General features: G+C 39.6%; 1 protein-coding gene across 5 annotated transcripts in view; it reads right to left on the bottom strand.

Moving 5' to 3' along the window:
* The window catches only part of SHC3 (SHC adaptor protein 3), a 73,518-nt gene that overhangs the window by 46,161 nt on the left and 10,515 nt on the right, over positions 1–16,842 (bottom strand). The window contains exons 2-4 of one of the 5 annotated variants that reach the window (XM_068177198.1): positions 8,506–9,884; positions 7,386–7,540; positions 7,087–7,251 (exon numbers count right to left, since the gene is read on the bottom strand). In XM_068177198.1, coding sequence (XP_068033299.1) covers positions 7,087–7,245 — 159 coding nt within the window. In that variant the 5' untranslated portion in view covers positions 7,246–7,251; positions 7,386–7,540; positions 8,506–9,884. Of the gene's footprint in view, positions 1–7,086; positions 7,957–8,505; positions 9,952–16,842 lie in introns of those variants that run through there. The other 4 variants (XM_068177199.1, XM_068177195.1, XM_068177197.1 and 1 more) reach the window with 4 other exon arrangements.

The raw sequence follows: 16,842 nt of genomic DNA, 5'->3' as shown, positions 1-16,842 counted from the left end.
TCTGCAGCCAAAACAATATGCTTCAATAGCTGGAAATCATAATTAGACATTTGAAACTGTAAATATAGACACTGTAAATATATCTAATTATTAAAAAACTTGTTCTTCCTCAGTCATTAGAGAGTAAGAGAGTCATTAGCAAGTAGAACTTCTTGGTGAGGAGTATCATTAAAGCACAGACTCAGGAGACGAAAGATCTAACAGGTGCTTTTTCACCTGTATGCCAAACAAAAACCCATGTTAAGTATCTGAAATGCATGTACTGTTCTGCTTTCTAAACTGTGCATTTGGAGGTGTGATGTAGGAAGGACCTGTCACTGTTAAAATTGAAAATCCAAAACATGCATGGAGGGAGAGGGAGTATTTTTTTATATGAATGCCATATATACCTCTGGTCTTCATCGAAAGAGTTCAGCAATTTAACCAGATTCTTTTCTGAGTCTTCATCAATATTTAACTCTCCTATGCTGAAGCTATCGTTTCTTGTCTTCTCACTTAGAGTGCCCAAAAGATAACCCCCACTGTGCAGAAAAAAGGGATAAGGGGAGAAATTTTCAAGCTGGATTTAAATAATGAAAAATCTCTGGAAAGTTTCCTTGCAGCAGAAAAGCTATGAAGAGGCAGAGCAGCTCTGGGAGGCTGGGGGTACCACCAGGTCCTCAATGGTCCCAAGCAGGCTCACTTGAGACCCCATTTTACCACCACTCCTACAACTTCCAAGGCCAGGGTCAGCTCAGAATTGGCACCTACAGCTTCCAGTTGGTGCCCAATACCAAGCAGCCCTGCCTTGCCATGTTTTCCATCTTTTCTTTTCTTGGCAGAAATAAATATATTGTAAGAGAGAGTTCATACAATGTTTCCAGTTACTTAGTGCTTGCTGCTTAGCTTTTCTACACAATTAATTTACCAAAAAAGTTAGTAGAAGTGTAGCATCTACATTCAACATGTGGACACAAAACATGGCCCCTAGATTTGGTGACAAAGGCAGTGTTTCTGAAACATTTCAATTTTTTGGGAAGTTACAGGTGTTTCTAAAATGTCTTGTGGTTCATGAAAGCAGCTTGTCTATAAAAAAGAGACAATTCTGTTTCTTATTATATTTCTTAATTACTTTATCACAGGTAAGCAGTGTCAAATGTCAGTCAGGAAAAATGTTGTTGTCCCATGAGACATTCCCTCCCTTGTATAATTCCTAAATTAGTAGGAGCCAAAAATGGAAATAAAGGTATCTTAGTGCAACAATATATGCAAAGGATGGAAATGGTGCTGAGCAAGCTTAGACAACATCTTAAGATAAAATCTCTCTCTTTTGGTCGTGTCCTTGTTATTTAAGGTATTTGTTCAACTTATGTCTCTAATTTCAGGATTTATTCTGAGGTAAAAAGAAAAAAAAAAAAGAAGATAAAAATACCTGTATCAGTAAATCCAATGTAATGGCGCTGTAGGGAAAAAAAAAAAAAAAAAAAAAGCCTAGACAGCTTTTTCTGTCTACCTCACATTTCTTTCTTTGTGTCACCCTATACCCTGTCTATTTTTATTTTTCATGGCTTTGGTTGCCATTTCTGTCTAATTTCAGACATGTTTTTTTCAGTCTTTGAACTTTTAGCACTGACTTGTATTGTCTGGTTCAGCCTTTTGAGACTGAAATCTTACCTGGCCCTATGAAAACTTATTTGAAAAACCAAGGGGAAGATCTAACTTATTGAATAAATATTCTAGATTATCCTTACTGAATTGTGCCTGATCCCTCCAGAAAACAAGGGATGACTGGAAATGTGCTTGCACCAAGTCCCATCATTATTCCCATCACAACTCAAATGTCCAGGCTCTGCCTCAGACCTGCCTGCAGCTGACAAAGATAGAACTGCATTACATTTTGTCATAAATATATAGGATCAAATGAAATTAATATTGCATGAATAGGTAGAATTGCAGAGAAGCAATACTGAACCCCTCTTCCTGTATGAAATTTGTTTCCTTGCATGGGGGAGTAAATCACCTTGAAAGAGCATTAGTAGCTGGGAAGACTGGTTGTCTCTGACACTACACTAAAGCAGATCCAAGCTTCAAGCTTTTTCCCATTGTAAACAAGAAAATTTAATATTGATACTTTGTGCATTCACTTGAACTTTCAGCTATAAAATGAAGCCAGGCTGCAGCACAAGTATAGCTGTTGGGTTAGTGGAGACAAGATTTCTCTTCGGCTAGGGGAGAAAAATACCCTGGGACAAAGGAGTGCCTTGTCTCCAGCAGCACAGAAGGGCATGAGTTTTCACTAAAGATCTTGATTCATCTGTGTGTTTTCTTTGTGTTTGTAGTGGAAGATATTTACATTGGGCACATGATATTCTTACTGTAAACATTGTTGGAAGACAAATAAAGAAACCAACAATCCAATTTCCAAGGAAAAACAGAGAAGGAATTCTGCCTGAATGCAATTTTACCTCCTACACTGACCAGCTAAATTCATCTAGGGATTTTTAAACTGTAGGGCATACATAACTAGCAGGATAAATAACTAGCAAGAGTATAATTTTTGTTTTAAACAAAAATACTCCATGCAAACACTCCAAATGTACTGGAGAACAGACATTCATGTTGACAGCTGAATCCTTCAACTCTGAAATCAACACATCCTTTGCTTTCTACAGAAAGAAAAAAAGTGTGCAAATGTACAGTAATAGTACTTGATTCATGTAATTAGAATAATATTATTATTAAAGACTCTATGGTATGATTTCTGCTTGCAGAATCTGATCTAATGTCTCTGAGAAATGCTCTTTTCCTATTATTGGGCTGTACAACAGACCCTCAGTAGTTCAGGTCCATGAAGATCAAAAGAAAGGTTTGAAAGAGCAACAGGCATCAATATCATTCTTTCATAGTTCAAATAACAGTGAACGAAAATGGAAAGGACGCTAACTGATCTCTCAGGAATATGGTACAATAGGAGGGATTAATTATTTAAACCAATGCTGTCTTTGTCACTTCTCTCTCCCCTATTTGCATGGATGCAACTTTAAAACCCACAGTGATAAGCCAGTTTCATTAGTCTTTATTAACACTGTGTACCTGAGTTGAGGGTAGCAGACTCTGAATTAAAAAGTCAGTGTTCTATCCTATTATTACCATATGGTTTAAACACACAACACACTTCTTAAACATGTAAACCTCATTACAAACAGGATGCTCTGGGATTGTGGTTTGAGTTTTTTTAAATTAGATGCACAAAATGCTACTGAGTATGTTTTTAGTCAGGCCATGCCAAATGATCAGTGATTAACCAACAGTACTACCTCAATCTGACTGCCAAAAGTTGAAATTAAATCTGATTAAAAGAAACCCATACAAACTTGTAAAAGTTTTTTTTTTTCTATAAAGAAGATAAATTTAACCTAAAAGAGAAATGAAAAAGCTTTGCTGTAAAGTTTTTTTTGTTTGTTTGTTTGTTTGTTTGTTTGTTTTTTAAGTGAGAGTAAATTAATTCTGGCTAAAACAGAAAGGGAAAAAAAAAGAGAAACATTTTTCCAAAGAGCTCTGAAATCTTCTAGGGGAATGAGACATATGATGCATTTTCTACTCTGTTAGCTCTATTTAAGGCTGTACTTTGCAGTCTGGGTTAGCCACTAAAGAGACACAGCAATTCAGTTCATCCCTAAGCACACACTTAACTTCCAGTGTAAAAAGGTAGCCTCAATTATTTCAATGAGAATGTTCCCGTAAACAGTGTCATGCAGGAATGTTTGCAGAACTATAGCCTTTACTTCGTGATGTGTTTGAACAGCTTCACAATGATGTCTGTTTTCCACATCAGATATGAACTGCTGTTATTCCCACACAAGGAATGAAAGTGTTAGAATGTTAAAGAAATAATTGCAATTAGAATTATATTCTTTAAATTCTTTGCTATAATAATAATAATTTAGTGTCCTTTTTATTGAAATATTATTTGCCAGACTTGCAGTGATTCTTTTGGATGAAACAGTTCTTCCTCTTTTTCAGATACTATATTTCTATCTGGTTTTTAACACTATATTTGCTCAGGTCTGTTCTATACTACTGTGTTGGCTTTAAATCTTACTGGCTTTTTCAGATACACTTCATATAGGTATATAAAATTATACACCATTTTTGGTTTATTTGGTTTTGAACTGCTGAACAACAGCATGTCAAATGCATTGACACTTGTTATAAAATCCAGGCACAAGTTACCTAAAGACAAAAATGCATTTGCCTCTTGACTGTTGTGCTCTTATTTAAATAAACTCAAAAATGCCTACAATATTACCCAGTTTTTTCATTATTTGTTAAACAGCCCATCAGTAGTAGTAAATAAGATATCGTACCTGACTACATCCCCAGTATGGTTATGGTCATTGTCTAATTTGCTACTAAAATGTTTTATGGAGTTGTTCTTGAGAAAATTTTTTATGTTATAATATATAAAAATGCAACAGGAAATCCATTGGGAGTAAAAGATTTAGAAAGTGCCAGCACTTTTATGGTTGAAAACAATTCCATTGCAGCAGACCATGGAGATCAGAATATAGCTACAGTTTACCATAAACCTGCATCCTTTTTAAGCACTAGAATTACACTGCCTATTTTAAAAAGAAGTAATATGTAAAAATGTGGGAACAGCTGTGAAGTTTCAGATTTTTCATGCATTGCACATAGGAATTTTGAAATTTTACTCTTACTTCAGAAGATTCCAATATAAGCTATCAAATTGCCCAGTAGTTACAACTAACCCTGTCCCATGACAAATTTTCTCTTTTAAATGTGGATTAATGAGAAAATTGCAACCCAGTGCACATTTGCCCAAAAAAAAAAAAAAAAAGACTTTGCTGCTTAACAACAAATCTAATTTTTGTCTCATTTAACAAATGGCATATGAAATTTTCTGAAATGCATATGGTACTAATTAAACATGCTGTTAGTCCCCCAGACAGTCAGTATAGCCATGAGGTATCCAAGGAATGTTTCCCCTCAGTATATTGATTTGATGGTCTGATTGAACAAAACCTTGGTAGCAAGCAATGTTTAAGGATTTGGGAACTGCACTTCTATTCTTATCCATATGAATGCTGCAGTTGCCAAGGAAAACTGAGGTAGTTAATAAGCAAGCAAATTAGGAACTAATCAGCATCAGTTTATTTTCATTCATTCATTAACCACTTATTTTGGTATCCATTTTCAATCTTTGTTTTTACATTTAGATCACTGTGCTGTGATTCTTATGCCAGAAACCACAAAGTTAAAGTAATTGTCCTATTTAAAAAAAAAAAAGAATAAACTAGATTTCATACATTTAATGACTAACAAACTACTAACAAACACCTAAAAGTAAGTTGTTTGATTGACTTTGAAAATTCTGATATATACAGTGTGTATAAATACACTTTCATATACCCAACATCAATTGCACTAATTAAATATTTGTTCTACTATCTCAGTTAGATATGGGTAAATTACTAACTGTAAATGTTAGTCCACCTCTATATAACTTTAATTCTCTTTTCAATTCAAAGATATCAGCTTCCTCTAGCATATTGTAGGTAAACTACTGAAAGGATTAAGAAATTGAATGCTGTATTTGTTCTGATTCATAATGATCACTTCAGGTAAAATTAACAGCAGCAGTGTATTCCCACAGTTGTCATTGGGCTTATACTATCCTAAGCAAAATAAAAAGTAAAATGGTTGAGTTGCTTGAGCTAATGTGAAAATGGTAAATGACCTTCTGTTAACCAGAGTATTTCTGTGCAAAAGAACATCAGAGTCTCAAGACCACTATGTCTAGCATCAGTTGGTTATTTTTATTGAGACACTTCTTGAAGAGTAACAGAGCAGCAGTTTGTGGCTTGAAAGGTAGCACTGACTCCTTTGTAGTCCCAGTAAATTTCAGAGTAGTAAAAAAGGTAGTACAATTTCAATAGTGCTCTGAATTGGCCAACTTACTCAATCTACCACCACCTGCTAAATCTATTATCACCACTAACACAAAGAAATGAAAACTGCTTCCTAGTCCCCCAACAGCTAAATATGCACTCTGCTTTTGATAATAAGACTCGAGAAAAAGCAGTGAGAGTTAAGTAACAAGGCTGTCACTCAGCTTTAAAGCCTCCCAAAATAAAGTCACCTGTGATTCTTACACCTAAAATAAGATTACACTAAAAATAGACCTGTAATATTAATAGCCTGCTGCAAAACAGTTTAACACTTAAGATACAAAAGCCTCTTGGCAAATGAAACATGGCAACTGAAGAATGAATTCTGGACATTAATGTCATTTTTGCACTTTCTGCACACTATGCTGAAAGGTGTAACCAGACTCTTACCTAACTGCAAAAAACATTGCACATACACTTATCTTAAGTCTCTGCTATAACAGGTGGTTTCAAAATGTTTTCAAAGCATATGGAAACATTAAGTTTACCCTGTAAATTTAAGGTCCTCTGCTCTTGACATGCTGTATCAATGAACTGAAAAGAACAATAACATTTAAAGTGGCTGAATACTCATTATGTAAAACAAGCTGCATTTTCCTGCTCTACCCACAACATTATTTATAATTGTGAAACAAAAAAAGAATTATGCTTTCTGCCTTACTGGTCTAAGATTTCAAATATCATTTCACTTTAAAAAAAACACTTGCCTTTAGAGGATTTTAAAACTGAAAAATTCATGCATGATTAACAGCTCTCCTCAAATCAAGGAGTCTCTCTTTCCTCCTGTATATTGCACCAGACATATTGAAAGCTACGTATTCAAGATATATACAGTATGCTCAATAACACTGAAAACCTAAATTCAATTATAAGACGGCTAAAAAATCCAGATCAAATCAACTTTAAGTTTAGGAACAAGGTTTTTATACAGCTGTAGAATATTATTTGCAGGTTTGCTTTAGTGTAACAAATTAACTCAGCTTCCCAACCCTTCCTTCCTGCATTTACATTTAATGTATTATGCAACAACAAAAAAAATACAAATAGAGATCCTTTCAGCCTGACTATCCTGTCAGCAAAACCAGCAGAGAATTATTCATTGATAAAAACAGAGAATGGAAGAAAACAGACCAACCTTCACAATGTACGTCACACCAGGTCCCAGGATCTTCTCACTCGAGTGCAGCCATCCTCGAGAGGATTTATTGACAAAACTGCTAGTTTGATTCCAATCTTCACTTCCCAGGTGCATTTCCTCTGACCATGCTTTTTTCCCCATACTCATCTTGCTCATGTCCTGCTGAGAACACGAAGTGGCAGAGACAAGGTTACATGTGTTGTCTGAAGCCCCTGCTGCTGCACTAGAAGCACTCGAGCTTCCCTGCAATTTGGAGACAGCAAGCTCCTTTACTGCAGAGGAGAGGTTTTTGATACCCAAAAGGCTGCCCGTGCTAGAGAGTTTCAAGTGGGACACTTTATGGATGAGGGTACACAGGGTGGTGGGTCCATCTTCTTGGTCCTTGCGGAGAACCTCTGGTGAGACCAGGTACGAAGGTGACGCTGAAGTTGTAGCAACTGCTGAGACTTTGCTGTTCATGGGCAAATTGTGAATAAGATCATCAACAGATGTCACAGAATCATTCCTGAAGCGGTTATACTTGGTACGTTGAAGCATGCCCTTCTATCTGTTTTCCTGCATATGTTCTGGCAAATCTGATGCCAGTGCAGGAGATGCCTGTACTAACATAGCAAGCAATTCATAACGGCACGGAGGGTTAACAAGAGTTTAGGGTAAAAAAGAAAAGAGTATAAGGAAAAATGAAAAAACATATATTTTTAAGAGATTTCTTTTGGTTCCTTGTTAAGGTTGGGTGAAGTAACAGTTTTCTGTGACTGAGATCCCAGTCCTGCTTAAAGCTGCCAACTCGCTCACAGCAAAAGCATGACTCACACAAATGAGAAGGACCCTTTTCAACAAAAGGCTGTGAACACTGCAAATCACTTCCTGTAGCCAAAAAAAAGGAGAGAGAAGGAAAAAAAAAAACACATCCACCCACTTACAGCACACTAGCACCAATCAATTCTCAAATTCCCTTTTCCTATCTTCTCAAACAGATACTTCCTCCCAACCTTTAATTCCTATCCCCTCCCACCACCCTTTTAGTACCAAAGGCAATTACCTTTAAAACTGAATTAATAGCCTTTATGAAACACCACACTTTATTCATCTGTTAAAATGTTCTTCCACCTCACATATTTGTGAATCTATAAAGAAATCACAATTAGATAGCAAATATCTGGATAATATTTGCATACATATAATCCTCCTCTCCTGCCCCTGCAGCAGAACATAGACACCTTAAAGGTTTTCAGAACAGATGAACAGAACTAAAGAATATATATTTTTTTTCCACAAAAGCAGCCTAAAAGTGCCTTTTTATCAACGCCGTCCCTCACAGAAATTGTTATATTCAAATTTTGACAGAGAAAGAAATCCTTCTTCCCTGTTATTTCACAAGAACATTCTATTTTAATGCAGGAATTACATAAGTACCTATGTGTGAAGAAAAGTATTTTTCTGATGTCCAAAAACAGGCTTAATAGATGTTTTTTCTTTCACAAATGATATTCACTCCGAAGAAAGACACGAAGAGGATCTTCAATTCACTGGAATGTTTGGTTCAATTCTGAAAAACTGAAAGAACCCTGAGAGAATATTAAAAAGTCCAGGTAGCAGCAAACTGACACCCTGCAGTGAGGAAAAAAAAAAAAAAGCCTTTATTAAGAATAAATGTCAGTCACAAACACTTGATCTGGAGAAGTAGCAAAACATGCACAAAACAGGTATTTCATTTCTCCTGCAATTTCTTTAGAAGTTCAAATGTGTACAGCATTGTGATACACAATCACAAGCCATATGGCTTTTTCCTATAAATCAATCTGCTTTGTAAAACATTTTTTGGATGTAGGACAACACACTGCATTATAAACAAATTCAGATCGGAGAAGTTGCATAGTACAATTTTTTAAAATAAATTACTAACTGCAGCACAACTTAAAGGAAAAAAGCCTATAGAATTCCTTCCTTCTCTGAAGACCAAAACTGCAAACACAGTGGAACAGCCAGTTTAAATACAGGTATTTAATTAGTATATTCATGACATACTGAATTAAGTCAGCTCCTCTTATCCCAGCAGTGATGAATAATTGCAATGTCCTAGTCAATGTAAAGCAGTTTTCTACTGATCTGCAGAAGAGCCTTTCATCACCATGCTGCAAACCTGCTACAGCATCTTCACAGCATTCATTCCTCTCGTCATCCTCCTAGCACAGCAACAGCAAATATACACACCATAGCCTATTTTTACGTGTCTCTACTGCCCAGAAAACCCTACAGCTCCCGAACGGCTCTCTTCATTAGAAGCGGCCAGCAGGACTGCAAAATGTGAATGAGATGCTGCGCAAGTGAATGAAAGGGCTGGCTAGCATCCCCACATTTCTGTGAATGAAGCGAGGCCTCGCAGCCTCTGCCAGGCAATCCCTTGGGTGCTCACCAGCCCAGCCAATACCAGCCGGCTTTGATGACTCATTCAGCAAAGCCTTGCTAAATAGTGGAAGATCCCATTTCCAGCACAGGCGGCTCCTTTTTTGCTGCAGCACCAGAAAATGAAGCCGCAGTGTCAGCAGACGGGAGTGAGTCGTGAAGCCCCTGCGGAAGACAGGGTGTTGCCGGAGAAATGCCTGGGGTGTCCACAGGAGTAGCAGGTGAGGAAAACAGTGGAGTCAGATCTCTGTTTCTCCCCGACTGTGTTCATTCAGCCAATTCATTTACATCCAGGATAGGAACATGAATGTGCACATTTTGTTTGATATTCGACTGCTCTCTGTGCACCCGCAGATTCACAGATTTTACAGGTTTCTCTTCAGAGACCTCTGACAAAACCAAACCAAAACAAACAAAAACCCCACAACAAACAAACAAACAAACAAAACAAACAAACAAAACCCCACCCAATCAACAAACTCCCTCATAAAAATAACCACAAAAAAACAAACCCAAAGCTCTCCTTGAAAAGAAAATTGCATATACTTATTTCTCCCTTATTTACCCTGTTAGCACAGTAGATATTTAAAAGCAGTATGATCGTCACTCCAGAATATGGTTGACAAAGGGAAAGCTAGAGGATGAAAGCTTCCCAGAGCACCAGCAAAAGGTCTAATTTTGAAACTTTTGCTGGACAGAGAAATGCTTGCAAGGCATCCAATGGATGCAGAGCTCTACCTCAAATCTGATACTAGACACTGCAGAGGAGTAGAAGCCACTGAGTTACCCAGTGCTTGAAATCCAGTGCCAATTTTAGTGCCTGATCAGGAAACTGTCTCCCTTACAAATCCAGTCCTTGGGTAGGAGAACTGAATATTTCAAAACCTTGCCTTTTATAGTTCCAGGGATTAGAAACAGTACATAATTTTGCCCTGCAGGCAGCAGGTACAAATCCAACTCCAGGAAATAATGAATGAAATTAGGAGACTGTGTAATAGGCATAAACTGCAATTTAAATTAGGATCTAGATCATTCTAGCTATTACCAGAGTATTTATAATGTCTTCTGCATTTCCAGCACTGTGTCTGGAGTTTGCACACTGACTTTACCATGCCGGCCTTAAACAAGCTTGCTGCTGCTATTATCTTGCAAGACAGCAAGACATTCAGAGCACTATTATATTCTTACTTCTATTTAGCAACCTATGCCAAGTCAGCATGTTGAATTTCAACCAAGTTGAAAATGAGCCTTTTTTTTTTCTTCTTTTTTCTTTTTGCAGGCCTGTGATCCAGACACTACAACATGTTTAATAAATGGCCATGGAACAATTACTCCTTTGTCGACAGAGTAATAAAATGGCAGGTGGAAATTCAATGTCAGTAAGTGAAAAATAATATGTAAACCTAGAAATACATACACAGTGAGGGGGTGTACACTGCCTCTGATAAAATACAGCATTTCTTACAAACTGCAGGTAATTCTGGCATCTTAGATCATTCTTTCTTTTTTGACTTTTTTTTTTCTGTTGTTTTTTTCAGCTCTGTTTTCTTATGGATACTCTTCTTACCCTAATTCAGTTCTTGTTTCATGTCCTTTTCTTCCCCCTCTTAGGGGCTTATTCTTAGCTGTCAAATTTTTCCTTCTGTGTCTAAATTACCTCTGCAGCCTGTATTTCAGAAGCTACTAATTTTTATTAACCACAAAGAGTAAGAAAATAAATTATGCTGGGGGTATGATTAGAGGGAGAAAGTACATTTTGCTGAGGTTTAAATGGTTTTAAATTGCTGCAAATGTAGGAGACATTGCCAATACACAAGCCAAACCAGGTAGGATCATGTGACCACCATAAAGAGGAAATACAGGGAATACAACCACTACGTTCCTCAGCCTATAGTAAAAAACTCTCCAGAATGCAAAAATGTGACTTTCAGTGATCATATTCAGAGAAATATTAATATATAATCAGAGTCGGCAAAAATACCTCATTCCAATAACACACTGTGGTCAAGTACGTACTCTATACAACAAATAAGTGCTAGAAACTGTTGAAATTCTGCTGAAATATTTGCATTTTCAGAGTTGTTGCCTGGTAGCAGTAAAATCGCTTGCAGACTAAACTGAATTTAGGACAAATGAGAAAGACCTTAACTTTGGACCAAAAAAACCCTCCAAATGGAATTTGGGTTAGCTAAGTTATAAGAAACACTGAATATGTCAGACAAACATAAATATAGAAGTTGCTAAGAGTTTTAATACTTCATAAATTGCAGCCATAGGGCATCATAGTTAACATTTCTCCTTATGACAAGTTCTAAACAATTACTGTTGGTGCGATGTAACATTAAGCCTTCAGCAAATAGGATGCTATTCCTTACACTGTAATATGACAGACACAAATGTTAATGATCTATGTTATATGTAACAGGTATAATTCGCGCCATTTTTTTGCATGATATATATATATAATATTAAATAGTTGTTAGGATGTACCCTTTGGCATTAGAAGCCCCCCTTCTCAGGCAAAACCAAGTGTGTGTTGAAACCTGATTTACAAGCAAGGGGATGTGGCTCTCCAGGAGATGGGCCGTATCTAAGGCGATATGGAGACACCCAGGCGCTGATCATCGCGTGAACGACCCGAGATGGACATCAGGAACATCCCCTGGGCCGATACATGTGAATGCTCTGTTCCCGTGAATTTCATCAAGAGTTTAAAAAACACTTTTGTTGAGGAGAAGGAAATCTCATCAACTTATGGGACTTTGAATGAAACAAAGGACTGAATGCCGAAATCCTGGCTTCAGGCAAAATTTTCCCTATAAAAATCGCTTGTACCAGGATGGTGGGGTGGGGGCATAGAGTGAAACCTCTGCTGAGGCTGATCTCTGTGTCTTGCACCCAGCGCCGATCCCGGGCTCGGCACTGTCCTTTACCTTGTGGCTGGCTAAGTTAGATCTCTATTGCTAAAATAAATTCTTTTCATTTTTTTAATTTGGCTGGATCATTTTTCATTTATAACAATCTTGGTGACCCTGATGTGATTCGGTTTGTGGTATCCAGGGGGTTCCCTATGCTCCATCTGGGTGGCACCTCCCTGAGTTCAGCGGCCAGACGGGGAGGAGGAATCGCACGGAACCAACCGGATTACGAAAAGCTGCAAAAGCCACGGTAAGGAAAAAAAGGTGGGCCCAGAGCTCTCGGAATTTGGAGCCTAAGTCTCCAAGGCTGCAGCAGAAATTTTTTCACTCATAAAATCAACGTGCATGAAGAATCCACGCGGGAAAAGGAGCCGTAAGAATCGCGTGGTTGAGTGAGGCGTGAGTGGGTGTGTGTGTGAGACGTGACCTCGTCATGGAGCGAGAGCGGACCCCAATAAACCGCAGTTTCACTATCCCGCGAGGGAAATGGTCGGCTACGGGGGAAGCGAAAGAACTCGGGTACACTCACAACACTCATACGACCTGAAACTTGGGGGAGTTACGGGGATCCACTCACGGACAGGTCGGGGGAGGGAAGGTACGTTCTCGTGGGTTCGAGAAATTGGTAAACCTCACCGACTTCTGGAGTCGGGGAGTCCAGGGAAACAGGTAAAAGAGAGCTCACCCTTCTTCCCACTGAAAACCCACAGAGCGGTTCACTGTGCGGCTACTAAGTTGGCAAGGCTCGGTCGGGGACAGACCGGTTTAAACATTTGGTAAGACTCGGTCCGGGACAGGACTGGAATTAAGACTCGGTCTGGGACAGGACTGGAGTTAACACTCGGTCCGGGACAGGACCGGAGTATACATTTAGCACGCGAGTTACTGACTTCTTGGAACGGCTTACGGACACCGACTCGGAAACACGGTAAGGAAAAACTTCAAACATGGGACAAAGGAACAGTAAAGTCCAGGGGAGAACTCAAGAGAAGAGTTCTAAACCCGGAAAAGGTAAGAACTTAAAATCAGGGAAAAATAAATCGGGAGGAAGGAAAAAGGACAGGTTGCCCGAAATTCCGAGGGAAAGTCCCCTGGGCTGGATGTTAGAACACTGGGAAGACTGCTCCTTGAGGCGGGGGAAGTCCAAAGAAAAAAATGATGCACTACTGTGTAGAGGTATGGGGAAACAGGGAAATTGGAAAATTCCTATACTGGCCCATTTTTGGTACCTTTGAAAGTAAGTTTTGCCAAGCACTCTCTGATCACTTATACGGAGAAGGGGAGTGGGATGATGAGGAGCTGGGGTATGCCAGGCTGTGGGAATATGCTAGCGCGCGGCTGTTCCCTATTAAGACCTCCAGCAGCAAGGTAAGTTCAGGTAAAAATTGGGAACCCCTGGAAAACCTACCACCCCCATACCAAGTTCCTCCATCACAAGCACAGGTCCCGGCCGCCCCACCAACAGCACCTCCAGCTCAGTCTGCATCGCCACCTAATGCCCAAATACTGGCTGCAGACGCACCGGGACCTTCTCAACACCCCCTCCCCACACAACACGGGGACACACACACAGCCGCTTCACACTGGGGAAAACTCATCTCCTCCCGCCAGTAGAACTCGGCGTAAAGAAATGAGAGAAAATACGGAGGACAGTGATGATGAAAGGGACAGACCTAATCTATACCCTTTAAGGGAAGTCCCAACCGCCCCCAGAGTCATCAGATTTGTAAATGTTCCCATCAATACGGGGGATGTAAGGGCTTTTAAAAAGGAGAAGGGGAAACTAATAGATGACCCGTTGGGGGTGGCGGAGAGGTTGGATGAATTCTTGGGAAATAGTATATACTCATACGATGATATCTCAGCCATATTAAGATCCTTGTTTAATGCAGAGGAACGAGATATGATAAGGCAGGCTGCCATCAAGGATTGGGAATTCAGAAACCCCCATAGAGGTGTCAGGGGCTTTATAATTTGGGGTTGTGAACATATGGAGAGCCCTTGATAAAATTAAAGGCTGGACCCCAAAAGCAGGAGTTGATTTTTTTGGTTGATTCAGGAGCAGAAAGAACCACAGTCCGGCAACTACCTCCTGGGTGCACAAAAGGTAAGGATTCTATGACCGTAACTGGGGCAAAAAGGGAACCCTTTCAAGTCCCTGTCTTGAGGGATGTAGAAATAGAATCTGAGAATAAAATCTGTGTGGGGGACATCTTATTAGTAGAAGAAACAGAATACAATTTACTGGGAAGAGACCTGATTGTAATGCTAGGAATAAGCATAATTATGAAGGACTCAAGACTCATGGTAAGTTTATATAAGCTGACCACCGAGGATGAGGAAAAGATTGATCCCAGGGCTTGGCACACTCCGGGGGAAGCTGGAAAAATAAACATGGAACCAATCCACATAAAATTGAGAGACCAGAAGATCCCATAAGGATCAAACAATATCCCATCCCTTTAGAGGGAAGAAAGGGATTGAAACCAATAATTGAGGATTTAATAAAGAGAGGCACATTAGAACCTTGCATGTCAAGACATAATACACCTATCCTGGCAGTTCAGAAACCAGATGGTAGTCACTGATTGGTACAAGATTTAAGAGCAGTAAATCTTAAGAACAAAAACCCTATTTCCCACGGTCTCTAATCCGTATACTTTATTGAATAATATCTCCCCGGAAGATAAATGGTATAGTGTGATTGAATTGAAAGACGCCTTCTGGACTTGCCCCCTAGCCGAGGGGAGCCGGGATTTCTTTGCCTTCCAATGGGAGGACCCGGACACACAAAGAAAACAGCAACTGAGGTGGACTTCCCTCCCTCAAGGGTTTGTGGATTCACCTAATCCTTTTGGTCAAGCCCTTGAAAGACTGCTTAGTGAATTTGTGCCAATTCCTGGGACCAAACTGTTACAATACGTAGATGATTTATCGGTAGCTCGTTCTAATGAAGAGGAGGTACGAATGGGAACTATAGCTTTATTGAATTTCCTGGGAAAACGGGGGTTGAAGGTATCAAAGTCCAAATTACAATTCACGGAGCCCGAAGTGAAATACTTAGGGCACTGGTTAACAAAAGGGAAAAAGAAATTAGATCCAGACCGGGTGGCCGGAATAATTGCACTGCCTCCCCCGAAAACAAAAAGGGAGGTTAGGCAGTTGCTGGGACTTTTGGGTTACTGTAGGCAATGGACTGAAGGATACAGTGAAAAGGTAAGGTTTCTCTATGACAAACTTACCACAGATAGGCTCAAATGGACCGAACAAAATGAAGAAGGCTTCAGGGAATTAAAGGAAACCCTTATGGCAGCCCCTGTATTGAGTCTCCCTGATATAAAAAGGCCCTTTCAGCTTTTTGTAGATGTTAGCAATCATACTGCCCATGGAGTTCTAACTCAGGACTGGGCAGGGGCCAAGAAACCGGTCGGATACCTATCCAAGCTCCTGGATCCTGTCAGCAGGGGGTGGCCCACTTGCTTACAAGCAATTGTGGCTGTGGCAATATTGGTAGAAGAAGCCAAAAAGGTAACATTCGGGGCTTCATTGACCACTTACTCCCCCTACAATGTAAGGAGCATTTTACAGCAAAAAGCTGACAAGTGGCTGACAGACGGTAGGCTTCTGAAATACTAAGCCATTTAAATTCATTCCCACGACTTGGAGCTAAAAACCACCCCAGCACAAAACTCGGCCCAATTCCTATTTGGGGACGCTCCAGGAGACCTGTCTCATGATTGTGTTGAGATGGTGGAGCTACAAACCAAAATAAGACCGGATTTAGAGGAAGAAGAGCTCGAGGAAGGGGAAAAATGGTTTGTGGACAGTTCTGCAAGGGTAATAGAAAGCAAAAGAAAGTCGGGATATGCGGTCATTGATGGGCAAATGGGAAAAGTGATAGAGTCCGGACCCCTGAATGCAGGATGGTCGGCTCAAGCCTGTGAGCTATATGCCATATACAGGGCATTGCTGGGACTTGAAGGGAAAAAGGGGACGTTTTTCACTGATTCCAAATACGCATTTGGGGTAGTACATACCTTTGGGAAAATTTGGGAACAAAGGGGACTGCTAAATACCCGTGGAAAGGGGCTAATTCATGAAGAAATAATTAAACAAATATTAAAAGCTATCAGAGGGCCAAAGGCAGTGGCTGTAGTCCATGTAAAAGGACACCAAGCCGAGATGCACTTCCGAACTCGGGGGAACAACTTAGCCGACAAAGAGGCAAAAAGTGCAGCTTTGTTAAAGGTAAGTATCCCGGAGGTTGAAAGGGAGGAAACCCAGGAACCACCCCCCCAACCCTCCAAAAAGGAGATAGAAGATTATCAGAAGATTGGGGGCGTCTGGAAGGAGGTAAGTGGAAGTTGCCAGACGGGAGGGAATTATTATCGAAAGAATACACTAGGAAGATTCTAAGGAGATTGCACCA

The sequence above is a fragment of the Anomalospiza imberbis genome, chromosome Z (assembly GCF_031753505.1).
Source record: "Anomalospiza imberbis isolate Cuckoo-Finch-1a 21T00152 chromosome Z, ASM3175350v1, whole genome shotgun sequence".
Lineage (NCBI taxonomy): Eukaryota > Metazoa > Chordata > Aves > Passeriformes > Viduidae > Anomalospiza > Anomalospiza imberbis.
This window is presented reverse-complemented; position numbering and strand designations above follow the sequence as displayed.